Consider the following 20959-nt stretch of genomic DNA (forward strand, 5'->3'; position numbering starts at 1 on the left):
GGAGCATTGAGGATTTTACGAAGGATTTTGGATTGTAAGGATTGGATACAAGAGGAATTCGAAGGTTTAGTGGAGCCCCAAAGCTCAACTCCATTTGTCCAGATGGGCCTTATCATTGTCATGTAGATCAGTCTTTTGTAATGAGTTGGAAGTTTAGATCGTTTGTCTAGTAAGTGCTGTAATAGTAGGAATCTGCGTGCAGTTTTCAGTCTTGTGTGAGGATTCCAGGTTAGTCGTTTGTCAAGGTGTAGTCCAAGATAACGAATCTGTTCTACAGGGGTAAGAGCCACATTATTAAAGTATACTGTAGGGCAGTCGGTAGGTTTACGACGAAGAGTAAATGTGATTTGATGGGATTTATTTTTATTCTCCAATTTCGACACCATTCTTCAAGGGTTGTGATATGGGACTGGAGAGTTTGGGATGCAATCAAAAGGTTATTACTAACTGTGAGCACACATGTGTCATCAGCATACATTGTAAGGATAGTGTTAAGAGTTGTTGGGATGTCAGCTTTATAGATGGTGTATAGGATGGGACCGAGGATACTACCTTGAGGAACACCAGCGGATTGCAAATAGAGGGATGAATAGGACATTTTTAATTAAAATATTAAAAATTAAAAAGTGTATTACGAATTATGAGCACCTATGTCAGAGTGATAATTACTTAGTTAAGTAGAGGGATATTTTCTTTTGAAAATATAGAAAATTTAAAATTGTAATGAGTGAGACGCTGTCTGTGCGTTCATTCGATACCTCATACCTACCACTAGCGCTGGCTAAGGAGGGGGAATACCTGCTTTGGCCTATAAGTGGCGTGCATGTCCAATATCGTATTGTGTGTGGAGGATTCATCACATATGATTTTTCTATACTCTTATTTTGAAGTTTTACCATTGATGTTTAAAGATTTAGTCTGTCTTGTCATATAATGAAAAGAAGGAAATACATGCTTTTACTTATTGGATTGAATTCAATTATGTTACTTCAAAACACTTGGACCTACCAAAATCCTTATACTGTATAATTAATGAGTATACAGTAATAAAGAAATAGAATATACTCTAAAATAAGATGAATTAATAATAATAATCAGATTATCCACTTACGTTTTGAGTCAGCGGCCAGTGCATCCACTGGATCTGAGTGCTGGTGAAAAGATCTGGAGTCCTGATTTTTGCTCCAGCAGTGGGTGAGCATGCTTGGTTGAGACTAACTAACTATTTTATTTAGTTTGAATAAATATCTTTTGAGTTGTTTGAATTAATTATTTCTTATTATATGTTAATTATAAATATTTTTTCAGGTGGGACTGAGGCTGCTGTTGAACTGCGGAAAGAGCTAGCAACACTGAGATTACGAGTTGAAACATTAGAAGTTGAGCTGAAAAGTAAAGAAGAAGATTTAAAAAGGGTTACTGCAGGAAAACAGCCTGCTGAAGACAGATGCAAAGTACTATCTACTACATATGAATAAATGTATACCATTTTATTTTTATTTTTATGTTTTATTCATTTTTTTTTTTTTAGACTTTGCAACAAGAAAATGCTGAGCTTCAAGCTGGTGTTTCTCTTGCACAAGCTCAACTTGAAACAGCTCTAGCTGCTCATGAATCTCAAAGGAGGGTTATGGAAACATTAAATGCCCAACTTCTTGTTCGTATTCAGGAACTTGCTGGAATACATCGTGAGGTTTGTTTATTCATAGATTTTTATTTTATAGTTATCATTTAAAATCGATTATTCGTTACTCATTTTATCTCTTTCTTTCTTCCTTCCTCTTATCAATTATAAATTTCAAAAAATGTGCAGTATATTTAAATTTCTGTCGTTTTTTCTTTATTATTATGTTCTATTTCTCAGTATATGAGGTTATGGTTTAAGTTCAGCTATTTCCTTTGCTTGCCCACATAATCTCTTTTCAGCTTCTCTCTAAATCTAAAATTGTGGGTCAGGTGTCATAAATTTTCGATTATGAAAAATCTCACCTCTAGATTTTTACAATGAAAATTAGCTTTCAGTGCTGGATATTACCTCCTCAAGTCTCCTTGGCATGGTTTTAGATTAGTTGCTGTATAACTGAATGGCTGTGAGCAACATATTTTATTTGGATGAAAATTCTGAGAAAAAATAATTTTGATGAGAATTTGGTAACTTCCTTTTTAATTATAGGATATAATTTTTTAACATAAATACATGGATAAACATGCAAGGTGTGTTCTCAAAGTTTCAAGTATCCACTTGTCGCTATCTGGATTTTTTTCTTTGTTCATAAGCTCCCTGAAATGTTTCATGTGGAAGGCAGTTAAGGTCCCTTCTCAAAGCTGCCTGTACTGCCAGAATCATGTTTAATTGCTTCCCTTCAATGTATTTCTTAATTGGAGGAGACAAGAGGAGTTGCTTGGAGCTAGGTTTAGACATATCAATTTTGCACTGTTGATTCTGTCATCCCTGGGCCGAATCTATAATGTTCGCCACTTATTCGATGCTAATCTTCTTTTATTTTTATTAATTGTAGAACAAACGTCAGTAGGATTTGCCATTTACATGTTAAAAGTCAGGAATTGAAAAAAATCCAAAATCATTGGAGATTTCCTCCACTCTTACACTCTGATCTACAACTGAAAAACTTAAGATTTTACTATCTGACATTTAATGAACATATTAAAACAATTTCGAGCACTAACTTCCAACCAGGATCTCATATAAACTCTGGCCTATTAGGCTTTATTTATAATATTATTATAGGCGTTATAGATTTATAATAAGAATTAATCAATATTATTAATTATATTAATAGGAATTATTTATATTACCAATTATGTTATAATTGATGATTAATTATAAATTAAGGATGTATAATGCAGCTAGATAGGTTTTGTGTAATTGTATATTTTTATTATTAGGCTCATTAATGTTCCAAAATAAAAGCCGCTTTTTATTTGTCTTCTATCTCTTGCCACCTCATCTAGTTCCCACCACATCTCCTTTCCTTTATTGTTTTTCAATTTTTTACTTATGGATTGGTGGCACCTTTGTTTATTTTGTCTGTCTTTCCCATTTTAGTAAATATTTTTTCATTATCTTCAATTTTATTTATGTTCATATTACATTTAAATGTTGATGTAATTTTGTATTTCTTTCAATATAATGTTTTTTTATCGTCATACAGTTTATTCTTCAAATTATAATTTTATTTTAAATTTGATTAATTTTTAGATTGCTACTGCTTTGCAAACATGAGTAAACACCCACTTACAAATGGCAGCGACGATTTCGCAGGCATTTGTTGACTGTATATATCATTTGGCAGAAAGAAAATGAGAGGATGGGTCCCTAGAATTGAAAATTTGCTGTCTACTTGTAATATTAATTTTTGGGACTACTCAACGATCAAAGTTATTAGGATTGAAATTATGTGTTTTGGCTATCAATGGTCATTATTTGATTGGATATGCTGTGACATATGATTTCACTTGTATATGCTCACATATGTAAATTTATTACATATGGTTGTAATGTTGTTAGAAATGTGTTACTTCTTATGGTTAGATGAACTACTACTAGCCTTGCATGGCTAATGTTATTATGGAGACTGTTTTTTTTTTTCTTTCTTTTTCTTTTTGTTTTTTTTTAACAAAACAAGAAACTAAATCCCCTCCTGCATCTATTTAACATAGTGTGGTTAGCTGTATTTATATTAAATTGCTTTTCTTGACACACTTAACTGTTTTTGTTGATTGGTATTTCTAATTTTAAACTTATTTATATTTTTCATTTATTAAATTTTCCAAAGAAAGAATTTATAGCATTTCATTAAAAAATAAAAATTAATCTCATTTATCATTTAACTCTATTATCATTCTACAAATGATGCATAAACTTATTAAATCAGTTATTTGTTATTCACTCAATTTGGATATTTTAAGTAATAATAACATTAGATTTGGAATAATTTTAATTTAGTAAATTATGAAAGAATTTTAATTGCTTTTCACAGATTTTTATGATCATAATTTCTATTAATTCTATGTTTTTAAAATTTTTTATAAATATTTCTTTAGTACCGTCAATCTCTGCTGAAGTCTTCGTGTAGAATAAATTAGGTGTAATAATTACTATTCTTTGAGTGTTCAATTTAAGGTTGTTAGTATTTTATTATTATTATTATTTATTTATTTTTTTGCTTGCTATCAAGTATCCTCCCATGAACTGTTTCTAGCTTTCTTCATGGTCGGTAAAGAGTTAGTAATTGATAGACTAGCTCAGTAATTATCAACTTTTTTTTTTGTCATGGCACATTTAATACACTTGATAATTTAAAAGATTAACAGCATACTAACAATAAGATAAATGGAAAGTTTTTAGTGAAACATCTCTTCAATGGTAAAAATGTTAATCCCTTCAGTTCAAGTAATCAAATATTTTGGCTGTATGTAGCATGTGTGGCCGCACATTTCATGAATTTCTGGATTAGTTGGTTGAAAGAAATTTTGAGTGAAGTGGATAATGCTCATGTTTTTTTTTTTTTCTATTTTAATGAAATGGTCATTTAGTAGATTCCAAACTATTAATCTTCAAGCAAGTTTGTTTTGAAGTCATTATAATAAGTATTCTATCTCCTATATCATCTTGTTTTCCTTTCCAATAATTTTGAAATAATGGATAGTCCCAGCTTTCATGATTTTTAGCTCCCTTTGACATTAATCTAATAGTCCTTATCAATAAGGTTTGCCTAGAACACAACCATTTTTTCCAAACTGGTGTCTTAATTCTTCAATTTTTAGAGTCAACATTATTTATGTTATTTATTCAGGACCTCTTTTCCTTAAACATAGCTTCTGTTGCAGAACATTCCTGTTAGTTAATATTTTAAATTTCCAATGTTTCTTGTTCTATTAACTGTAAGTAAGAAATTTCAGTGGAGGTAAAGGATTATTGTACTTTTTGCATATTAGTTCGAGAAAAAAGCATAATAAATCAAATGCTTCTAAAAATAACATATTTTTTAATTCAACTCATTTATAGCAAGACAAATTTTACTTTTTCCATTTCAAATTTAACCCAGTCTAATTTAAATGAATTCGTGAATATTATATTTGAATAAAAATAATTGTTTTAATTTTAATAGTAATGTTTGAAATCATTTCTCTTGATTCTTTTGATATTTTATTTGTTTATTTAATTCTTAATGAGTTGTAGTTTCCATTATTCTTATTTACTTATTATTTTTATTACATCATTTACATTGATGAAGTGTATGTATATTTTTTCAAATATTGATGTTATTGTTCTTGAAAGAATTTCATTTTAGTTTTTGTTATGTGTTCTTTAGACTGATTTTAATTCTACCCATGGAGGTTCTACTTTGCTTAGATAGTTCTTCATTCCCATTTGATTTCTTTGCAAAGATTTTAGCTTTGATTGATTAAAATATTTATTGGACAGTTCTTGCCCGTGTTAATAGTCATTGTGTATTTTGTATCTTTTTTATCTATTAAATATAATTAAGTGAATTTTTCCATCTTTACTTCAAACTATAAGTGTGTGTGTGTGCGTGCGTGCGTGCGTGTGTGTGTATATATGGTCTATATAGATGAAATATGGTCTATAGGTAATATATGGTCTATAGGTAATATATGGTCTATATACCCGGTCAATCAATAATCTTCCAGTATATGGTCTATCTTTGAGAGTATTGTTGATTTTCTAATTGCCTCCTATCCTTCTCGAAATCTAGAATATCCAATGAAATGAGGTACATTTTGTTATCAATTCAGATTTTAAGACTGATTCATATTGCACACTTTTTTGAGCAGAGGTGTTCGGAAGGTATAAGTCGCCAAAAAAAAAATCAAAAATTTTGTACTTTTACTTTACTTCACTTTTTTTTACAAGTAGTGTGGAAAATCAAAGAACAAAATTTCATCAGAATTCAATATCCTGTAGATAATCTGTCATTATAATTGAAGCTCATCATTATGACATGTATTTTAGCTCTTCACCCTGTCAAGGAAACTCAAATTATGAAGACAGACTCTTATAGGTAATTGGATTACAAAACAATTTTGTTCTATTTTATTGTCTACACCCTTTACGCTTAAATTGTCAAAATATGTAAAAAATCTTACTGTTTTTTACAATTAGTCTTAAAATCTTATTTACTATCAGAATTGATAGAAAAAATATCCTGTTCCATTGGATGTTCCAGAGTTCTAGAGAAGGTTAGAAAATCAACAATAACCTCAAAAGATAAACCATATAACCACTGTTATGACCTAATCAAATCAAAATTCTGAAAATTGTAGAAGTTAGATTAGTGAACATGTATAGTGAGACACCCTGTGTGTGTATGTGTGCGCGCGTGTTGGTTATAAAATGCAGCATCATTTGTAAAATTGATACCTTGACCATTATATTTAAGTAAATTTAAAAATATTGACATTAAATTATCAATTACCAGCCAAAAATAAATTTAATAATAGAACCAGGTTTTCTTTTACACTACCAAGTGAGTAATTTTTAATGAAAGAATTAAAGAAACGCCAAAGAAGTAGTTCTCACAATGTTAATATAGCTAAACAATATTTAATATATAGTGTTAAACAAGTTTAATTTAAGCTCTCTATTTTTTTAGGTTGTATTTTTTAAAATGTTTGTTGTTACAATGACATTGTTATTTAATTTTTAGGCATTTTATTTTATATCCCTTAAGTTATTTATTTTTGTATTTTTTTAAAAGAGATTTTTACTAAATTATTATTTAATAAACACTATTGTATATGATATTAAATGTACTATAAAACTTGTAAGTCTGTGTAAGTATATATATTCATATATATACATATACATTTATATATTTAAATGTGGTTAGTGATGTAATTTTTTGTTAGAAACATTAATAATGATCTGATGTTATGAGAATAGATAATATGCCAGTTAGTTATTATTTTATGTGTAATTTTCTTTTATCACAAGTAGGACTATTTATTTTTTTGTCCATGACAAACAAATTTTAAATTAATCTCTGAGAAGAACTTTTATTATTTCGAATTAACAATTATGGTTTTCTACAAATTTTGACAACTTAATGGTTCTCAACTTTGATGTAGTACACTTTTTTTCAACACTAGGATTGATGATTTTCAAATTTAATTGTTACTATAATATTTTTAATTTTTTTTGTTAGTATAAGATTTTCCAATTATCATTAATGAGTATTGATTTTGACACTTTTGAATCGACTATTGCCTCTCTACTATGTATGTTTACAATGCTTAATTATAGATTAAATTTCATTTGATATATTTGATTGTTCAATGATCTTTATAAATGTTGGTATATAATATATCTAACTTGCCAATGATAGGACATGTTAGTGACTGATGCTAAAATTTAGGACATTCGTTGGTTTTATTTTCTATTATAATTGATGTAAAAATCCTACATTTACTGTGGTTTTATTTGTTATAGCACATCAGATTATGTGAAAAATATAATCATATGTTTTTAAAATGTTTAATATAATTTATCAATAGTATTTCTGTTATTTATTCCCTACAGTACATATACATACACACACAAACACATACACAGATATTTTTACGTAACTATAGACTTATGTTAAGACGTTACTGCTGCATATTACCTTTGTATTATTCTGTAACTGTTGAAGTAAGGTGCAGATTATACCAAGTAAAAAAACAAACAAACTTAATAGCGTGTTTTTTCCCCTCTTTTTCCTATCTTTGTACAATGTATATATTTTTACAATTGATCTATCAAAAACATATCTAATTGGATTTAAATTAGTAAATATAACTCAACATATAATAGCACGTTTTCTCTTTACTTTAATATGAGACTGAATTGGAGCAATCCTTATCATTTTGTCTCTGCCTTAATCTGTCATTTTATATACAATGTGGTGTGATGCTTATTGTTAATTAGTGTATTGTAATTAATACAATTTTTTAACAGTATTTGGTGCAATCATTCAATTAAGAGTGTGTTTGTGTGTAGAGACTGAGAATACGTCTATTTTTTTACGACAGTCTTTGAAAAAAAAAACTATTCTGAAACTGAATGAATTAATTTGAATTCTAAATGACATGTTTTATCCTAAGAGAATGATTTATTGATTACTATAAAGTTAATAGTAATTTTCATTGTACTTTATTTTTCTTAAAAAAAATTTATTTTGTATAATCCTGTCAATTAACATTTGATATCTAAGATCAATTTAATGATTATGTACTCAAATAGGAACAGCTGGAAACATTTAATTGATTTATTCTGCCTCTAATTAGAAGAAACCAAGTTTGCCCCTATTTCCGTGGTGAGCTTTAAGCAGTGCAATCAAAATACATCAACATTTTCAGACTATTTTTAAAATAATTAAAAAACTAAACACTATTGAAAAAATTATCATTTTATAAAATGTAGAGCATTAAATTTTGTGTTAAATGACTGCCATAACAATAGAATTCTATCAAAGGATGGTTTCAAAAGGTCAAGCAGGTGCCTGATTTTTCAATTTTATCCATATTATAAATAAATTTTTCTCTTCAATTGCAGCCTTATGATCAATCTTATCACAAAAATGTATAGGATAATAGTCATAGATAATCTAACTAACTTTTTAATGACTACCTTATTTTTTAAATTTGGTCTGGTGAATCTTTATAAAACCCATATTTTCAAAAAAAGTAAATTTAATTTTGCTGTAAGTATAAGTAAACAATAAAAAAAACCTCGTTATTAAATCTGTAATAAAATAAAAAAATTCATTCAATGAGGGAATAACAAAATTTATTTTTTGTTGAAGTTTTCAATTAATTTTGAGAAAACAATATTTCAGGAATAATTAGATGTACAGATATCTATTAGTAATCAAATTGAGGCTTATTAAATTGTCTATAAAACCATTTATAACATTTGTTGGAGAAGTAGTTTTCATAATATTTGCCAAAATAAATTAACAAATTGTTGATTTGTTTTATTTATTTTTTTATTCTTGTATCCAATAACAAGTATACTTTTTTTTTTTCTCTGTGTGTCTTATTTGTATACTTTATATATAAACCTTTATATATGTATATGTATATATATATATATATATATATATATATATATCCTCTTTTATAATGTTCACCATAAGTGTATATCACTTTCTTTATTTTAAAAATGGAGTGAATTTGGTCTGGGTGCGGTCAATTAAAACTCAAATAGTAAATTGGTGTACTATTTTATTAGAGCCAACGTTTCACCCCACGTTGCAGGTCTTCGTCAGGGCTGTTTTGATGGAAGTTAAAGTCAGAGTGAGACTTTCTTTATTTTAATGATTTGACGTAATTTTACTTTTAGCTTATTTATATTGACTTGTTTTAACTTATTTATTTATTAAATCTTTAATTATTTTTAAACTATATTGTAGGGAGTGATAGGGATAGAGATATTGAGGTGTAAGTGCATGTATGCATGTTTTTTTTGCAATATTATTTATTTTAACATGTATGAATTTTAACTATATTTTAGTGATTTATTTTAACCATGCATGTGCTGAGTGATCTTGGATGAAAAAAAAGAATGAACTCAAATGAAGATGAATATGAAATTTAAAAAAAGATAGAAATAGTTCAGATGGTATGGGTTCTGAGGACTGGAGTGACAGTTCAAGAGACAGTTTTTGCCTCTTTGATGTCTGTGGCTACTGCGGAGGGTGGTGAAAAGGATTATGTAAAAGTAGAATGGCTTTATGCAGACTGGGTAGCTTTAGGAAATACTATTTCCTTAGAAGATGTTTTTCCTCGTCTACCGATAGCCCAAGGTAAAATTACGGAAGCGGACAACAAGACAAAGGCCCACGCCCTCAGGATAAGGGTTGTCCTATCTGTGGACTCTCTTTTAAGGGTGAAAGAGGACTCGGAACCCATATCGCAAAGAAGCATCCCAGGGAAGCTAATAACACTGAGGGGAATAATTAGGAATGTGATCGGTCCTAAAAATGGAGAGGGTGAACAATCTGAAATGATGGAAGACATTGCAAAATGGTCTGCTACATTCAAAAGCCAACATGGGCAAAATGCTATGAATACTTCGGATTTTGACGAGGCCGTAGGCAAGTTCTTAATATTTCTAAAGACGATCAATGCGGAAGTGCCAGCGCCCCGCCGTCAAATTTTACAAAATGGGGAAGAAAAATAAATCTAATTGGCGGACAAAGGTACTGGAAAAGTATCAAATCCGCAGAGGGCCAATAAAGCAGACCGCAGTCGTCGGCAAGAACAATATCAATATGAGGTTGCACAATATAACTATTACAATAAAAAAATAGTGCAAAACATCATGAATGCCGACGCTCCTAAGCAATGTCCCTTAAAAATATCTGAAATTGAGAGGCATTATAAGACCCACATCATTAGGAGAATTACGGAAATAATGCTGAAGGTGGCCTATGTACCGGAACCACTTAGGGGGGGGGGCGCACGATTTTGATGTATAAAGGCAAAGGGGCAAGTAATTATGATTTGATTGGGCAAGTAATTTGATGTATAATGCAAGTAATTATCATCCTGGAGTGCAATCACAAAATATTCTATCGTGCGCCGAATTATTGCGAAGGTGCTTGACTATGAACTGAGGAAAGAAGTCACCTTCTACAGAAATCAAAGGGGTTTTATAAAGGACTTTATGGTAACGCACGTCAACGCGAAAATCATCGACACGATTTTGAAGGATATAAAGTAAGAAAAGTAATTGCGCGGTGGTATTTCTCGACGTTGTTGGTGCTTTTGACAATATTGGCCATGATCATATTGTGAGCTCACTGGAGGCGAGGGGTGTGTCACCGGATCTTAAAAATGTCATTTCGGCTTTTCTTACTACAAATAACACCAAAATAAATGTAGGTGCCCATTCAACAAGCCAAATCAGAGTAAAGCGTGGAGTACCTCAAGGCGGCCCCTTGTCGTTTTCGCTATTCAACCTGGCCATAGACCATCTATACCGCGACCTGTGTGAGCAAAACTTTGTAAGTAAATATGGATATAAGCTCAATAGTGACCAAGGTTGTGTGGTCCTTACAGGGTTCGCAGATGACCAGGCGGTTTCAGCGTGCTACAAGGTTGCTGTGGAAAGAGTCATCGACAGCGTACAGAGGACGTTCATGGAAATCGGTTTGGCATTGGATCCTCAAAAGAGTGTGGGCATCGTCATAAATAAAGGAGAGCTGGAAGTGACGAAGCTCTCCCTTCAGAACGGAGATAGCATCCAAACAATGAAAGAGGAGACACTATAAAATATTTAGGATGCACATTCTGGAGAGAGCTACAATTCATCGAGGATTCGGTGGCAAAGTATTAAAATAAGAATCTGAATAAGCTCGTCACCTCGTGCTTGCTTAAGCCCGTGCAGATGGTAAACATTGTCAACCAATATGTGTTTCCGGGTCTTACCCTCTCCACATTGCTCCCCTCACAAATCTACGTCCTGAAATCTTATATGGCATCGACACAATGATTCGCAGAAGTGTTAAAGCCATTACAGGGCTCCCTGCGAACACCTACACATTGATGTACGCTCCGAGGAGGTACCGAGGTTTAGGCTTAATCCGCTGCCAATGGGAGGCTCCCCTGCAACACTGGCCCATTACTCAGCGGCTGTCAAATATACCCGATACTCTGTTCCAGTCCACTTTCGATTGTTCAGCCCAGATTGCTAAATGTACCGATAAATTGGGCGTTGATCAGGGGCATCGGAGTGTGAAAGCTCTACGACAGTCGCTACGTGAAAATGCGTTGGAAGAATGAGCCAATTGCAGGTGGCAGGGCATTGGAGTACGCCATTTCAAAGAGACCCCAAGAGCAAATAAGTTTATGTAAGATAAACAAATACTTACGGTTTATGAACGGTCCAATGCCCATTGGACATAAAATCGAATATAAATTATGCACCCCTACGTGGAGTCCCAGGTGTTAGCGGACAGGATAGAGAACTTGGGTCCCTCTGTCGCAAATGCAACAGAGAGCCTGAAACACCAGCACATGTGCTTGGGAAATCCTTCAAGAACTCCCTCCTCATAACAAGCCAACATCATAGAGTGAAGTACGAGTTAATGAAGCTCTTAAAAGAAAGATATTTTACTTGCTTCAGCGAGGCCTACTATTTCTTATTTGTGATATCTTTACTCTAAAAGTTTCTAAGATATAGTTTAATTTCTTCTTTATATTCTTGATTATACTAGTAGGTGAAAGTAACTCTTCTATTTTTCATGTTGCTATGATCAGCAATTTCTACTTTGAATTGCCTAATTCTTTCTAAAAAGTCTGAGTTTAAGGCAGTGGCGTGGCGTGCATCCCTAAAACTCTTCTTGATTTTTTTTATATACTCGTACAGTATCTAGTAATTTAAGAGTTTTTAATGTGAATTCGAACTCTATCGACCGATTTTTATCCAATGTAATAAAAAATAATAATAGTTTTGCTCAAAAACTGATAGGCTTACGAGAAAAAGTAACAATACGGCCATATCACGGAGTCGTCCAGAAGGACATTAAGGTGGTAAGCTAATGTCTCTCCTTCATGGCATAAAGGACATATAGAGCTTTTTATTCCTTCAATTCTATGAAGATACTGCTAGAAGTATTCATGTCCCGTAAGGTAGTGGTTCCTAAAAAGGGTGCCGCAAGCGGATATCACTTTGTCAAAATATTACGAAAATCAATTGCATTCCTGCATTTACTTTGAACTCTTTTACAACATATTCAACTGCTTTAATTGTAACGGTACTGTGTATTTTGTCTTTGCTCTACAAGGGTGCTATGCAATGTTTTTTGCTCAAAAAGGGTGCCGCGACGAAAACAGTTTGCGAACTGCTGCCGTATGTATCCTAAAGCTGACTACTTAACGTCCCCGAGGTAATGACATTGGTATGCGTCATCCCAATTTAATGTAGTTCGCTTAGTTAATTTTTTTAGTATCACTTAAAATATTTTCTCATGTTATATTGTTTTTCTCTTTCAGCAGACTCATATTGCAGAGATTTGACGGCTGTCGCGGAGAACTTGATTGTTCAATCTAGCCTACGAATTAACAAAAATGGCTATATTCTTGTCTTCATGATAGGTGAGTTTTTCCAAAGCCAGTATTCACAGCTTTCATCTTTCCATAAAAATTTGCTGCAATCTTCTGCGTAGGCTCAGTCTCCTATAACTTCCTACTGTATGCTCCCGCACCGCCACCTTCTGTTACTACTACTGCTGAACCATCAGTATAAAATATACAGCCATATTACAGCTCTTCTGATTACACTCGGAAATAGTTTCTAAAGCTGGAGAAGGATTTCTGAAGATTTGTTCTTCTTGTCTAGTTTGTAAATACTTTATGTAGAAAGGCTTAGGTATTCGGTTTATATTATAGGATTAGGTAGTATATTCTAAATCGTTCGGGATAATTAATGGTTATCAGCTGTTGAGTTCCAAATTGTTTCTCTCCACGATGTTCTCTATTTCAGTGATGAATGTAAACTGGGTTTAAAGGCGGAGGAGAGTATTTTTTCTAATTCCCTACGTTTGAAGGCGTTCTGTGAAATCTTGGTATTGTTGAGGTCGTTATATCTGATCAGATGGTTTTGTCTTCAATTGAAGATGTGAAGTACTCTATATCAGAAGGCAACGACAATGCGTGTGCATACAGGTTAGCTGATAAGGTAATGAATGGACAGGATGAGTTTTACGGGAACTTGCCGTAATTTCTGGAAGGATAGAAACTTCTTGGAATGAGCCTAGCGGTCGTGAAGATGTTGGCAAGTCCTACGGTATATGGCCATAGGACCAACAAGGAAACTTCGCTCTACAGAGAATAAGCCTACAGTCGTGAAAGGGATTGTAAGTCCTATGGGAACTACCCATAGGCCCTTACAAAAGGAATAAAAGGTTTAGGAAGGATAGATCCAGACAAGGCAGAGTGAAATCAAATTCCAATGTGTATTTCCAAAAATAGAACTATAATTTACTGATCCACTATGTATTAGGGATGCGACATCGACATCAAAATATCGATGTTCAATAATTAAGTGTCGATGTTTACAAAACATCGCCAAAAATACATCGATGTTTTTGAACATCCATTTCACTTACATAAGATCTGTTCCAACAACGATTTCTGATTATCCAGAACTGCACAGAGTAGAGATGCGACATCGTCTACAAAAACATCGATGTTTTAAAATATCAATGTTCAATATTAAAATATTAATGCTTACAAAACATTGCCAAAAATACATCGATGTTTTCGAACATACATTTCAGTAACATAAGATCTGTTCCAACGACGACTACTGATTATCCAAACCTGCACGCACGGAGCATGCGCAGTATAGGGTTTGTAAGGGAAAAACGCGTACTATACCTGTTCGACACAGTCAGAAGTGGTTTTTGAAACGAGGGATGTGACATCGACAACAAAACATAGATGTTTTAAAATATTAATGTTCAATATTAAAGTATCGATGCTTACAAAATATTGCCAACCACATTTATCTTTATCCCGTTGTTAGCGTGAATGTAGGAAGTACTCTCTCCTCTCACCATATTGTTGATAGGAATCCGTTTATACAGCTTATTTTTTTTTTATTAAGTTACTTTTTAATTTTAAAAAATGAAAAATTGAGAAAAAACGTAAAACATCGGCTTCAATAAATCGATTTTGAAAACATCGATGTCAATGTCGCACCCCAAATATGTATATTGTTACTGCATCCTAAGGAGGAGAATTTCCTGGAGGGGAAATACGCACTGAGGTCTGCCAATGTGTGCTTAGTCAACTCTGGGCTATTAAACGCCATTGATAGGCGTTACGTTTAAGATTTAGTGTTTATTGAATAATATACATACAAATAATACATTTAAGAATATTATATGGTAATATATAATAATTGTCCCCCGTCCCCTTTACACGCCACTATCCCTGATGAAGACCTGAAACTCAGGTCGAAACGTCGGCATAAAATAAATAACTATTGTTTTGTTTATTTATGTTGTTCTTTGCTGACCTTACCCCCCGACAAACTTCTTCAAGTTATATGGTAAAGTATGTTCAAGAAATAGTACAAATATTATATTAAGCCAGTCTATCCCGAATCAGATATTATTCCTTCCAGTCAAAGCTCCCTAACCGCTCACACTAACTAGTTTCTAACCTTGGTTCCTTTTCCATTCTTGAAAATCCTCCGAGCCGCCTGAAAGGAAGATGCCCCCTAGACCTTTTAATGTAGAAATATTATTAGACTACTACCAATGGTTAGTTTTTTTACACGCCTGTATCATGCCATTGTAATTTAACATCACATTTACTAGATATATTTTTATACAAATACGGTTGTAAATTTAAATAAATAAAAAAGAAGAGTCAAACTTTTTTTTTTTTGGAAACTTACCTTAGAATGCGAGATTTTTCTTCCAAATTCAAGTTGATGTTTTGGTACTTGAGAAGTCGGTTTGTAAAAACATTCCAGATCTTCCAGAGGTGTCCTCATCTTATTATTAGGGCAGGAATTCAGTACTATCCTTCACAGCCCTTACCGGTCGAACCCGGCTTTCACAGTGAATTTCGAGGTTTTTGCAGGTATCCCAATTTTTTCGACCTCCACCTATATTTTATGTTTTGAAGTCAAAATGTTTAACCATGTATGATATTTAATTTAGGCTATTTAATAATTCCTTTAATAAAAATATATTTCCAAGAAAAAGCCTCTGCTATACAATGTAAAGATCATTATCCAATGTTAGACGCTTATCGTTTGGTCGTATGCCTAACTACGAACTACTAGTGCTTATAGCTGCTGTCAGAAAAATAGAAGCCTGAGAAGCAGGGGCAGTTAAGTAGATGCGAGCAGGCGGGGGAACTCGTTGGTTTAAACATGACTAGAATAAGGATTTTATGTTTACATTTAATTGGAAATGGATCATCAACCAAGAACTTCAGCTCCTTCAAAGTCAACGTTGCTCGAGAAATGCAGATTTACCGAAAAAGGATTTAAGAATAAGCGGCTGTTTAAGGACCTCTATAGTATTATGAAACCTTTGGCAAATGAAACCAATTTTAGAATGAGTGTCTCAAATGACGAAGGCTGGGCGATATTTTATATTAATAATTTTGAAAGCTCTCCAAGAAAAAAATATAAGTGTGAGAAGGAAAAATTGAATCTTAATCCTTTTGAAAAATATGTAAGAAAAATAGTATTTGACTTCTATGGCAAAGTCGAATTTCCAACCAATGACTGATCTTATCGGAGCTTAAACAAAAAATTAACTACCATAGTTCAGAAAGTTTTACTCTTCGGATTCTGGAAAATTTAGGTTTTCGTAAGAAGAAAGGAAACGATGAAAGCAAATTCCTAATTTAATTTCAATTCTTAATTAGGAAATTCTAAATTGGGGTCTTGTTACTCTTATAAAGCTATTTTTGAGTAAAATGCATAATAGTAAAACGAGGGAGCTAATGAAATCTTGAATTTATTATGATTAACCAAAATCACGCAAAAACATTTTTCCGGCAAGACTCCGATATAAGAATCTTGTTTATTTAACAATATTTTAAATATAATTATTTCTTTAACCTTGGTTTAACTAACCAGTGTGCTAAACAGTGTAATATCAAACAATAACTGATCAGCAATTTGGTATTATTGACATAATGGATACAAAGTTGTCATGGAAAAAGAAGGTAGGTAGAGAGAGCACAAAGCGGCGACAGGGCTTTCCATCATTTGCTGTTCCTAGGCTTTTAATTTCATGAAGCCAGCTGTGGTGCCGAAATTTTATCTTTCCGAACTTTCAAACCAGTATTGGGGCAAATTTTCGTAGCTACAGCATAAGAAAAATCCACGACATCCATCAAATGTATAATTTTCTTTAAGACAACTTCTAGTGCTTAAAGCCATCATCTGGCATTTATGAAAAATGTTCTCAAATTTATTTTAGCTACATAATTTAAAAAGTCAGTATTACATTATAAAATCACTTAGCTGTTTTTATGAAAATACAAATTAAAATCAATCATTTTACTATCCAACCTGAACCTATTTCTAGTGTATTCTATTTGTATTCACTATTTAAAATTATTATCGTAACATTGAAATGCCTATATTACCTCAATCCATTATTATTTATTTACATTCCCTATATTATGGTTATATACAGCTGAATGACCTAAATAATTATTAACTCTTTGAATGGTACTATTGAAGTTAATCATAATTTTGTTTGTACGTCTATATTTCCTCAGTGGAGGAATAGAGAATAGGTTAAATGTGGCATGTTGGCAAATATTATGGGCCTCGGGACAAGGGAGTGCCTCGAATCATTGGAGGTGAAGATTTTTTTTTTAATAGCAATAATGGTAAATAACCATTAAATACAATATCAAATTATATCATAATTTTTAACTAACATTTTATTACTATATATATCACTGACACATCTTAAAATGTGTTAAAAACTTGTTTGCCACATATCTCTAAAATCATACTTATGTCCCTATTCCTCAAGGTAGTACTTTGGGTACCATTCTCTGCCTCAATTTCAGAGCTTATATCACAACATAACCTACCTCTGTAATCACTAGATGTGATGTTGAATAATGTGTGTTAACAATGACTAATGACCTATTTAATTAAACGCTAAACTCTTCACGTGCATTGGAGTATGCTAATAAGCATGAGGGTTACAATAAATCTTATAAAATTAGCCTCCGTATACCTACGAGATCTTTGCTTTAATAATGAGCATTTATTAATTACAGTACTAAATCTCTGCTGAGGTCTTTAATAAGGTCCCGCTTAACCCTGTATAGCACATCCGCTATTCAGGATTTTACTTATTGGACTTACACTTTGCATGGAATTAGAGATAGGTAGTATAATTTCTTTACCTAAGCTGATTCCAGACAATTCACATTTTGTGGTGACTACATTCTTTGATTGTTTTACCTTATTCCATTTATCTTTTTTTTTTTATTTTTATATTCACTATCCTTCCTGTTTCATTTATATTCATGTATCTATCTTTTAATTTATATTCATGTGTTATCTTCTTAAGTGTACTTATATTAATTACTTTATTATTAATTTTCTATTATATTTTACACTTTTCTGTATCCCCGCTCATTTGGTATATTTTGTTTCTTAATTACTTACACACATTGTATCCCATTATTTTATACTTTACTTTTCCTTTGTTTTTCTATCTGTTTTTTAAAATATTTCTTCTCCCCCTATCGTGTATATTACCATTTATTGTTCACCTAATTTAAATACTTTTTTACTATGTTTACTTTAGAAATTATTTTCGTTATTGTGGCATAACTGCCATCCCCACTCCTCCCAATACCAACCGTCACTTTGTTTTTGACTGCCGTCAAAACAGGTATGCATTCTGTCTCATCATTTGATTTGTATTTTTTTTTTTTTTTTTTTTTTACATCTCTTTATTTGTACTTTCTTTAATATCTCTTATCCATCTGTTACTATTACCCTTTTCATTTACTATTTACAACCTTTAATTTTTCTTATTATATCTTACTTTTTTTACATTTTATACCCCTGTTATTTTACACTTATGTTTTTTCTCTTTTTTTCCTTTTTGTAACTATAGTGTTTGTATATTTTTTAGCCCTGACGAAGCCCTGCAACGTGGGGCGAAACGTTAGCTCAATAAAATAGTATAATTATCTACTATTTGAGTTTTTTTTTACCGCACCCGGACCATATTCCATTCATCTTTTTTAAGTAAATGAATTAACGCCTCCGTTCCAAACTTATTCGGCTTGAGGAGTGGAAATAAGATGTTTCCATTTATCGGGGAAGTATCTCAACCTCAAGCACGAATTGTACATGTTCGTGAGATGAGAGATCCCCTTCCTTGGCAGTTGCTTGAGTATGACGGTCAGCACCCCATCATGGCCTGGGGCCCTGTTGCCCCGCATTCGTTAAATTATTGCCTTCAATGTCTTAGGAAAGACAAACATGAAATTGTCTTCTTTGGGCATGGTTGGTACTAAAAGCGGATCTCCCGTTCGTTGTTCTATATCATGCCGATAGTGTTCTGCCAGTACCATAGCATGCTCGGCATGAGTGAGAAGGCGATTTCGATTGTGTAGGCGAACTACTTTTGACTATTTCGTGCCCGCTTTAGTTAGCTTCCAGAATTTGCGGTAGTCGCTCTTAAGCGATCATGCCAATTTGTAGTTTTCCATTGACAAATTGGGTTTCTTATTTGAGTGGTGATCGCATTAAGGGCTACCTTGATGTTCGGGTTTTTGGAACGTAGGGATGGCTAGCTTCGCTGACTCTACGACTACTAGTGTGAAGTGGTTGATGTATGTGTCAACATCTTCGGTGGTACATGAAGTCGAGATTTTTTGCAGCCTATCTCCCTCTTGAACCTACTCCAGTCGGCTTCACGGTAATTGAATCTCTCCGTAGCCCGCTTCTCTCTTGGATTTCGTATATGACCGGCCGGTGATCAGACGTGATGATATCCGTCACAGTGCAACCCGTGACCCGATGTGGCTGGTCAGAAGAAGGTCTATTGTTGATGTCGATCCGGTCCCAAAATGGCGAAAAGTATGAGTGCCTGGATGGATTACCGTGAAGGCGCTTTTGACCAATTGTCTCTCCGCTAGGTTCGCATTGGAGTTATGCCATAGGCTTTGTCTTGCGTTAAAATCTCCCACTAGCCAATAGTTTTGGCCCCAAAGGTGTCGATGATTTGCTGTAGCTCTCTCACCGACCCTCTAGGACGCCGGACAAACATTCTATAGGTTTTTCATAAGTTTGTGGTGTTTCGAATATGGAAATGAGGGGCACATTGCCAGACAGTGCCCATGTGTATCGAAGAAGAAATGCAAACCAGGGCGAGCCAATGGATGTCAATGAACAACAATTACGAAGGAAAATTTTGTCCGGCATGAAAATCCCTCCGGCAGAGACTGAGTGGATCGTGGAGTGAGTCTTCAGAAGTGTCAGAACCTGAATTGGAGGTGGAGGAACCAACAAACGGGGGTGAGGAAGCGCATAAAGCTGAGGAATAGGAGGAAGACGCGTGAGATCTAAGAAGGATGTCAGCAGAGAGGCGACCGCACAATTAGAAACTATGACTGAGAGGAGAGCACGGCGATCTGTAAATTAATCAATCTAGGTGGGGTATGTAGCGTAGATCGGGAGGTAGATATAGAACTGGATAAGTTGGAGCTAAGCAGGATAATTTAGCAATTCATGTTGTGTGTAGAATACCTAGGGATTATTGAATGATCGTTGATTGTGATCTTTTAGAGAAGATATGAGGTAAGAAAAAGAATAGTGATGGGAAATAGAATATTAGAATCGGAGGAATAAAGTACAGATGCAAAAAATAATATAACACGGGAAGGCGCGAGTAGGGCCAGTTACGCAGGCGGGTAATTAGAAAGACTCCATCACGACTGAATTTGACATTGTTTTCAATGAAGGAGAAGATGATACATGAGATTACGCTAAATCACATCAGAGATGAAATTGAAAACTTAAAAAGGGAAGAGATCACCGTAGATAGAACGTCACGCTATAATAGTCCATTGTGGGCGGTACGGAAGAAAAGAGCACCAGGTGAGAAATATAAGGTGGTCAGCGATTATCATGAGCTCAATGAGAATACTGTCGATGAGAAGTATCTGATACTGAAGTTTGATGATATCCTTGACAGCTTATAGAAGGGGGTGGCGAAAATCTTTAACACCTTAGACTTGAAAGCAGGGTATCACCAGATTCCTATGCATCCCGAGGACCAACTCAAATCTGCTTTTACATCTGAAATGATGCATCCAAAGCCGGTAAGATTCACCATTCATACGTCGGAAACAGGACGGTATGGGTATTGGTTTGGACTCTTTTACCTGGAAAATCTAAAAGTGTGTCATCGAT

The 20959-nt window shown here is 33.2% G+C and overlaps 1 protein-coding gene across 1 annotated transcript in view; it reads left to right on the plus strand.

Moving 5' to 3' along the window:
• The window catches only part of LOC106680902 (homer protein homolog 2), a gene marked incomplete in the record, with an annotated part of 45138 nt that extends 37420 nt beyond the window's left edge, over window positions 1-7718 (plus strand). Inside the window, 3 exon segments of the mRNA XM_067045895.1 lie at window positions 1309-1454; window positions 1532-1693; window positions 3221-7718. Of these exon segments, the coding sequence (XP_066901996.1) occupies window positions 1309-1454; window positions 1532-1693; window positions 3221-3244 (332 nt within the window).
• Between the last annotated feature and the right edge of the window lie 13241 nt (window positions 7719-20959).

The sequence above is a fragment of the Halyomorpha halys genome, unplaced genomic scaffold (assembly GCF_000696795.3).
Source record: "Halyomorpha halys isolate HHAL.00 unplaced genomic scaffold, Hhal_1.1 Scaffold298.1, whole genome shotgun sequence".
NCBI classification, from domain to species: Eukaryota; Metazoa; Arthropoda; class Insecta; order Hemiptera; family Pentatomidae; genus Halyomorpha; species Halyomorpha halys.